The 8,584-nt window shown below is 46.6% G+C and overlaps 2 protein-coding genes across 2 annotated transcripts in view; both read left to right on the top strand.

Moving 5' to 3' along the window:
- The first annotated feature begins 1,102 nt into the window (after nt 1-1,102).
- Nucleotides 1,103-3,475, top strand: LOC108304134 (methyl-CpG-binding domain protein 3-like 2B). The gene is made up of 2 exons (XM_017528198.1): nt 1,103-1,147; nt 2,894-3,475. Exons 1-2 carry the CDS (start codon nt 1,103-1,105, stop codon nt 3,473-3,475), a joined length of 627 nt encoding a protein of 208 aa, XP_017383687.1.
- Nucleotides 3,476-7,083: 3,608 nt separating this feature from the next.
- ZNF557 (zinc finger protein 557) overlaps nt 7,084-8,584 on the top strand; it is a gene marked incomplete at its 5' end in the record, with an annotated part of 19,539 nt that continues 18,038 nt past the window's right edge. The window contains 1 exon segment of the mRNA XM_017528270.2: nt 7,084-7,138. Within this exon segment, the coding sequence (XP_017383759.2) occupies nt 7,084-7,138 (55 nt within the window).

The raw sequence follows: 8,584 nt of genomic DNA, 5'->3' as shown, positions 1-8,584 counted from the left end.
TTTTTGTGGGGGACAGAGTTTCACTCTTGTTGCCCAGGCTGGAGGGCAATGGCGCAACCTCGGCTCACCACATCTGCCTTCCCGGTTCAAGCAATTGTCCTGCCTCAGCCTCCCGAGTAGCTGGGATTATAGGCACGTGCCACCACACCCAGCTAATTTTGTATTTTTAGTAGAGATGGGTTTCTCCATGTTGGCCAGGCTGGTCTCGAGCTCCTGGCCTCAAGTTATCCACCTACCTCAGTCTCCCAAAGTGCTGGGATTACAGGTATGAGCCACCTCTCCTGGATGAAGTAATAATTTCTTTGTAATGACTGTGTGGTATATTCTATAGGATTGTGAATAAGTTTTGGGCTTTCTTTTCGTTTTTTTTTTAGACGGAGTCACACTCTGTCGCCCAGGCTGGAGTGCGATGGCGCGATCTCGGCTCACTGCAACCTCCGCCTCCTGGGTTCAAGCGATTCTCCTGCCTGAGCCTCCTTAGTAGCTGGGATTATAGCTGCATGCCACTTCGCCTGGCTAATTTTTGTATTTTTAGTAGAGACAGGGTTTCACCATCTTGGCCAGGTTGGTCTTGAACTCCCGACCTCGTGATCCACCCAGCTCAGCCTCCCAAAGTGCTGAGATTATAGACATGAGCCACCATGCCTGGCTGGGCTTTCTTTTCTTGAAGAACATTTAAACAGTCTTTAATTTTTGTTACTAAATCAAATAGGACATGAAAATTTATGTACACAGACAATTCCATCCCTATTTCTATAGAATGCTTTCAAAGATGTTTGAAACAATGGGAGAAAAGGGAAACATATCTAAAATGCTGATATTAACTGCAAGTACCACCCTCCCACACACCCAAACATATTAAATTCTTTTTCTACTAACACTTTATGTTGGTAACACCACAATGGATTCCATATAAGGATTTAGAAATGCCTCCAATCCAATGGGTGGAGACCAGGGTGTTCCCTGTGGATTAGCCACTAATTGCATTATCAATCCCTCCCTATATAAAAGGGGACCCAGAGGCAGAAGTCACTGCATTTTCCAGCAAGCCAGGGACTGTCTGCATCTCAGGAGTGGGGTCAGCAGGAGAAACTCAACAGCCATGGGAGAGCCTGGGTCCGGATCTTTTCCAAGCCCGCCTGTTCTGGTGAGTACGGGATCCTTACTGACCACAAGAATGTACATTTGTGTCCTTTTTCTTCCTGTAAAACATGTTTACAGTTACCAGGGAGTTGTTCTTAAAACTAGATGCTATGTGGTGGCAAGTTACACCCTAGGTGTTAATAATTGTTATATAATATTTAAGGTATTTTCATTTTTCCCCATGAAACTATATGGGGATAATAGCTCTGATTTTTTTTTTCCAAATACAACATCACTAGGAAGGGGAAGAAGTATTATTTAGCCTTGTACTCTTCAAATTGTCTCCCTCCCTGGAAAGTTCTTGAACCAGAAATTGCTTGGTCCCTTTAAAACAAATAGTTCTCAGTTAAAATTTCATGATTAGTTAGTCCTTTGCTAAACTCACTGTCATGATTCACTGAAGTGAATTTCTTTCTTTTCTGTTTCTCCCTTTCTCCTGCCTCCATCCTTCTCTGTCTCTCCCTTCTTGTTCGTTATGGAACTTAAATATATCTGATATTCTATGCTGTTGGAAACAAATGCTCTGTGCTGCAAAGAAAAGCCAGCACTGAGACAAAAGCCAGCACTCTCAGCAAGGCAATCTTTACTTTCTGCAGAAAGGGTACCCTTTCTGGTCACCAAGCATCTGTTTCCAACAATCAGAAATTTGTTTTTAGTGTGCTTATTATGTTTTCCTTTGCATCAAGATGAAAATCAACAGAACAGTGACTTGATGAAGTTTATTTCTGTATAAGGGGTTCTACTGCACAGCTTGGTACATCATAGGTGCCCTGTACCTAAAGGAACTAGATAATTTTCCCTCCAAACTGGAACATCTTGGGTAGTGTAAAGGGTATCAATCTTTATGCCAGGACAATAGAAATGAAACGAGAAGGACAGAAATGAAGACTTTAAAATGAAAAGTGCACTGATGAGGTTTGCGGCTGAAACAGCTTCATGAGACCAGTCTTCCAATTTGAGATAGAGCAAGAAAGGATTTCAAATCTTAGGGAGCACTTCATCATCTTTTGCAGCATGACATCAAAACAGTCTCTCATTGTATAATTCTAGTTAATTGAGCTTATTAGAAACAGAAAGTAAACATGGTGTTCTGAGGTTTTTCTTCGTGAGCAGGAGGAGTTCAGGTGAAGATGGGATCTGGGTGTGGCAGTGAGTATTTAAGGGTTGGCGAGTGCATGATTTATTTCTTTGGAGACCAGGGAGTCAAGGAGCTATGAAAATGATGTGTCCTGAATCACAGCAAAAAGAGATACAGAGAAATCTGAGGTCTTGGGTAACAAGGAACTCTGGGATCCCGGTGTCCTGTTGGGAATGGGTCAGGAGGCATCAGCATGTGTGTAGCTGACAGTGGCAGGGAAGAGATGAGAGGGGTGTCCTCTGAGGAGGGTGAGCAGGAATACAGTCTGGAATTGGCCCTGGGTCATGACCTTGAGCTTTCAGTCCTCGGCTCACATCAGCCCAGTGAGGTCCCAGGACCCAGTGTCGATGCCTGGAGCCTCTGCCAGCAGCATCAGCGTCACACGGAGAAATGCAGATTCTTGGGTCCACCCTAGACTTCCCTGGGTTCAGGTCCAGAGATCTGAGTTTAACAAACCCTGCAGGTGCTGAAGATGGATGGTACCATTTGAGACCCATTTCCCCAGAAAGAGAGGCTGGTGGGGAGACTGCACTGAGCTGAGAGAAGCCCCCAGAGCTGATCTTCTCCAGCTTCCAGTTGGATGAAATTTCACATTTTCTTTTCTTTTGAAAGGGGAAGCTCAAAAGAAACATGATACCCTGGGCCTTACAGAAGAAACGAGATATCCACGTGGCCAAGGCCCATCGGAGACGAGCTGCCAGGGCTGCCCTCCCCGTGAGGCTCACTAGTTGTATCTTCCAGAAGCCAGTGACAAGGATCAGGTCTCATCCTGACAACCAGGCCAGACACAAAAAAGGCGAGGAGCACCTGGAGAAGCCACAGCAGCTCTGTGCCTACCAGAGAATGCAGGCCCTGCCCGCCTGCAGCAGCCAAGGAGAAGGTTCTTCAAGTCCACTGGATTTGGACAGTGTCTTAAGTGTTCTTGCTCCTGGCATGGCTGGGGAATCTCTGGACAGAGCTGGTGCTGAGCTCACACACAGCCGGGCTGAGCCCACCCCTGGGCAGCTTCCAACTGGGGCAGGGGCTCCCCCAGGAGTGAGTTGTCAGCTCCCACCGCCCCTCTCTGGCCAATTGGTGACTCATGCAGATATCCGGAGACAGGCCCGGAAGGTGAAGAAAGCCAGGGAGAGACTGGCCAAGGCCTTGCAGGCAGACAGGCTGGCCAAGGAGGCAGACAGAAACACTGACAAGTAGATAAAGTGGAGGAGGAGGGGACAGTCAGAAGCTGTGGGAATTGGCCCCAGTGTTGGTGGGGGGTTGTCAGTGGAGACAGTCCTGGGTTTTAAGTCCCTATCTTTTAATTTCCATCCTCTTTGCTACTATGAATTGTCACACTTTCTCCCTCTCCACCTGTTCTTTATTAAAAGTATTTAAAGGCAACAGGTATAAGGAGTGGAAGGTTCTGTGGTGAGAACTCGGGTTTCCTGGGACAAAGAGGGAGACCTTTACACGTCATTGTACACCTCAATTTCTGTTTACCATGATTTTAATTAGTTTTTAGATTCTAATTTAATTTTTGGCTGGGTGTTGTGGCTTATGCCTGTAGTCCCAGCACTTTGGAAGACTGAGGTGGGCATTTCATCAATGGTCAGGCGTTTGGAACCAGCCTGGCCAATATGGCAAAACCCCATCTCTACTAAAAATACAAAAATTAGCCAGGAGTGGTGGCATGGCCCTGTATTCCCAGTTACTTAAGACGCTGGGCAGGAGACTCACTTGAACCTGGGAGGTGGAGGTTGCAGTGAGCTGAGATTGCACCATTGCACTCCAACCTAGAGACAGAGCAAGACTCTGTTTAAAAACAAAGAAACAAAACAAAAAAAACCCTGTAATTTAATTTTAGATTAAATCCTTAAAAAAATGAAATTAAATTATGTAATTTTAAATGAAACAAATACAATACATAATTTAATAAAAATTTATTACATTTTCATTTTTAAATTTTCTTTTTTTGAAATTTTCACCCCACGTGTACATGTATATGTTTGTTATGTGGATATATTTGTTAATGGTGGGGGTTGGGTTTATAGTTTATGGGTTACCCAAATATTGAACATTGTACCCAGTAGCTAAGTTTTCAACCAATGGGTAATTAAATTCAATTAACCTAGACTGAAGGATTATTCAGTGTTTTGTCGTTACATTTTCTCCTTATAATATACATTCTCAAGGAGGTATTGATATGTAGCCCAAGAGATTATTTTTTAATTAAACATTTTTACCACATTTACTCTGATGTGCTTATCAGACATTTTTTGCCGGTATCAAAATATCTCATGTACTACCTAAATATAGACACTATGTCCCTTCCAGCTGTTTCATTTTGAGTTTCCTTACCTCTTTCCCTGTCATTGACCAAAGCATGTAATGGAATACTTCACAGCAATTATTTTATGCATGTTCTGGTTAGGTAGAAGCTACTGGTTGTGTTCACTCTTGTTATAACCAAGGGATGGAAAGGGCCGCACTCTGAGTTGGAATCATGAGTCCTTTATTGCCGGGGATGGAGAGTCAGCTCACGTTCAAAATCTCTCGGCCCCAGTGAAGGGGTAGGATTTCCCTTTTATATGTTGCTCAGGGTAATGGGGGCAAAGCAGAATTTTACAGAAGCAGAGTAAGCGAATTATGGGAGGAGGCTAGTAACTAGGAAGCAGGAGGCTCCCATGATCGTGGATTAACTAAGGAGGGTATACACAAGCGGTTCCCACGATTGCTGGTTACCAAGGAGGGGCATTCGATACTTTCCATGCAATTAATTAAGGGGGTATTCATAATAGGAAGTGGGCTTGTCAAGCAGGATATGGTTACAATGGTTACATGTTTCTGTGGTTTTAATCACAACATGACCCAGCACCGTGTGACCCAGGTATGCACTTGGGAGAAATGGTGGGAGGGGTGAGGCAGAGGTGAAGATGGAGTCTGTCAGGCTAACACAGGGTAGGTTAGCACACTCTAGCAGAGTTTAGGTGGCAGGAAGTGCCTATCGGAAGCTACTGCACACCAGGCTGGGAGACACAGCAAGACTCTGTCTCTAAATATGTGTAATTTATATATAAATCATACCTATAACACATATTATACAATTATATATTTATTATATATATATATTTTTATATATAATGTACACTCCCAAAGTGCTTAAGTGAATTACTTAAGTGAAAAATTAAATAATTAAATTATATATAATACACCCCCAAAGTGCTGAGATTACACACGTGAGCCACCTTGCCCAGTCGAGATTATTAACAATAGCCAGGATGGGGATAAAAGAGAAGGAGCAGTGGATGCTGTGAGCCTCAACCTGGAGTCCTGTCCATGGCCAATGCTTCCATCCCCCAGCTGCTGGGAATATTGCCTGCTGACAGTTCACAGCTGTGTGCCTCACAGGAAATGTCAGAATTACAGGATGCCAGGAGTTCCACAATGCAGTGAACTGCCCTATTCTAGATTACGACATTCTCAGGGGCATCCAGAGATCAGGTGTACGCCTGTAATCCCAGCACTTTGGGGGGCTGAGGCGGCAGTTCGAGACCAGCCTGACCAACATGGAGAAACCTCACCTCTACTAAAAATACAAAATTAGGCCGGGCGCAGTGGCTCACGCCTGTAATCCTAGCACTTTGGGAGGCCGAGGTGGGTGGATCACCTGAGGTCAGGAATTTGAGATCAGCCTGACAAACATGGTGAAACCCCGTCTCTACTAAAAATACGAAATTTAGCCGGGCGTTGTGGCGGGATCCTGTAATCCTAGCTACTCGGCAGGCTGAGGCAGGAGAATCACTTAATCCCGAGAAGTGCAGCATTTTAGGGCGGGACCAGCTGGGGCCGGAAGGGGAGGTGCAGCTCTGCCAGCCCGAGACCGGAAGCGGAAGCGCGGGAGTGTGTCGTGAGAAGAGCCTCGGTCTCCTCGAGTGGGAAAGAGTCTTGATCTCCGCGAGTCGGCGTTTTGGGCCCGCCTGAAGGAGCCGGGCTCGGGTGATCGGCAGGTCGGGGTTCGGGTGCGAGTGTAGAGAAGGAACCCAGCCGCTGGCCCCGCGTCCCTCCCGGCAGCCGGGTTTCCTCCCCTGAGCCCTCGGGCTGGGAGCCCAAGTCAGCCTGAAGCTGCTGTTTCTTACGCGGTCGTGGCCCCCGCGCCCCTGTCGCCCTCACCCAGGGCGATTCTGCGCCCCATGGGACTTCGGGCTCTAGTTGGAGACATTTCTGGAGGTCACAGAATGCAGGGTAGGAGGGACTGTGCTGCTGTAATCTAGAGGGTGGAGGCCAGGAATGCTAGTAGCGCAGCACCCTGCAGCGCGTAAAAGCAGCTGCCGCCTGCAAAGACTCTTCCAGCCCCAAATGTCGGTAGTGCACAGGTTGGGAAACCCTGCTGGAGGGCATTCAGGTCTCTGCAGTCCTGAATACACTGTAGAAATTATTCACAATTCAGCTGAGTCACTTATAGGGCTATAGTGACGAATTTTAAGCATCTGGAGTCACCATAAAATCTCTAGCCACGTGAGTTAAGCAAGTCAAATGCAAACAGCTTTAAGCTCCTTGTTTCATTTTCGGGAGCACATGGCTGGAGAGGAATCAGGTGAATTCAGGCACAGCCGATAGCCTGGGTTCTTCTTATTCTTTAAATCAGTTTTTTTAAGTGAATGGGGTGGCTTTTCTATGCAACAGCTGTATTACCCTCAATAAATACATTTTCCTATAGGTACATATTACGCCCTACAAAAGGCCTCGTAAGCGATTTTTGTGCCCCACCCCCCCCCCCCCTTTTCAGACAAGAAAAGTATCATTCAGGCTCAGATTTGTGTTGAAACCAGCCTCAGGATTCACCCATCCTCACTGATGCGTGGATTTCTGTAAGATCAGGTGAGTACCGTGTAGAACTTGCAAGTTACAAGACTCCGCTGTGTAGAAAAACTGCGAATGAGTTTTTCCTGTGCTCGGGTTGCAAACACAAGGAATTACTAAGAGTGAGCATATCTTTTTTTTTTTTTTTTTTGATTCAGAGTGTCACTGTTGCCTAGGCTGGAGTGCAGTGGTGCTATCTCAGCTCATTGCAACCTCCGCCTCTCAGGTTCAAGCAATTCTCCTGCCTCAGCCTCGCAAGTAGCTGGGATTACAGGTGCGCACCACCGCACCCGGTTAACTTTTGTATTTTTAGTAGAAGATGGGGTTTTGTTATACTGGCCAGGCTGTTCTCAAACTCCTGACCTCAGGTGATTCGCCTACCTTGACCTCCCAAAGTGTTGGGATTACAGGCGTGAGCCACTGAGCCTGGCCATAATGCAGATTTTCTTGAATGTCATAATAATAAAAATTTCAGACTTTTACAGATGAGTACAAATATATCAGCTTTTCACATGTATATGTGAATTTTGGGGGTGCTGTTGTTCTGCCAGCCACAGGGACCAAATAGCAGAGACGCTTGAGAGCTGTGTTCATTGAAGGGTGGAGGCTGAGAGGCTGCAGGGGGGAGTGGGGAAAGAGCCACGGATCTCTGCTTGGTTCCAAGTACCAGTGAACACTTGGCCTGTGGAGAATGGCTGTCTATTCAGTTCTCTCCCAGTCCTTTCCTCCCTGGAGATAGGGCCTATGGGGATCATCCAGTATAAATTCCCTGGGCAAGAGATCTAGAAGGAAGCCAGGGCCTGAATGCTGCATCTCAGTACAAATTTGGAGAGAGACTGAGTGGCCCTGCCTTCCATGGACAGCCACCACCACCCACGCCCTGCAATTCACTCTTACAAATCCCTAAATCCAGATGCCAACCCCCACGCCCCATCCCACCCTTGGCTGCTTTCATCTTTGTACACACACACACACGCACACACGGAGCCCTTTTCTCATAAAAAAGAAAACATTCCGTATATACTGTTGGGTGCCTTATTTTTTTCCCCTTTAATTTACTGGGGATAATAACCTCTATTGATACCTGGAGATCTTATCTCTTTATTTTTTTGAGATAGAATTTCACTCTTGTTGCCCAGGCTGGATAGTGCTGTCTCAGCTCACTGCAACCTCTGCCTCCCAGGTTCAAGCAGTTCTGCCTCAGCCTCCCGAGTAGCTGGGATTACAGGCATGCGCCACCACGCCCAGTTAATTTTTTGTATTTTTAGTGGAGACAGTGTTTCACCGTGTTGGCCAGGTTGGTTTTTGAACTCCTGACCTGAGGTGATCCACTTGCCTCGACCTCCCAAAGTGACGGAGGCAGGGCACAGGCAGGAGAGGGGGTGACGGAGGCAGGGCACGGGCAGGAGAGGGGGTGACGGAGGCAGGGCACGGGCAGGAGAGGGGGTGACGGAGGCAGGGCAC

The sequence above is a fragment of the Cebus imitator genome, unplaced genomic scaffold (assembly GCF_001604975.1).
Source record: "Cebus imitator isolate Cc_AM_T3 unplaced genomic scaffold, Cebus_imitator-1.0 Scaffold53, whole genome shotgun sequence".
In the NCBI taxonomy this organism is placed as follows: Eukaryota; Metazoa; Chordata; class Mammalia; order Primates; family Cebidae; genus Cebus; species Cebus imitator.
Note: the sequence above shows the minus strand (reverse complement) of the source record. Positions and strands in the feature narration are given on the sequence as shown.

What these genes read in the sequence shown, in the direction of transcription:
- LOC108304134 (XM_017528198.1), top strand. Translation starts at nt 1,103, where the DNA reads ATGGGAGAGCCTGGGTCCGGATCTTTTCCAAGCCCGCCTGTTCTG. An exon ending in TTCCAAGCCCGCCTGTTCTG is followed by an intron (nt 1,148 to 2,893) that starts GTGAGTACGGGA and finishes TTCTTTTGAAAG; the next exon opens with GGGAAGCTCAAAAGAAACAT.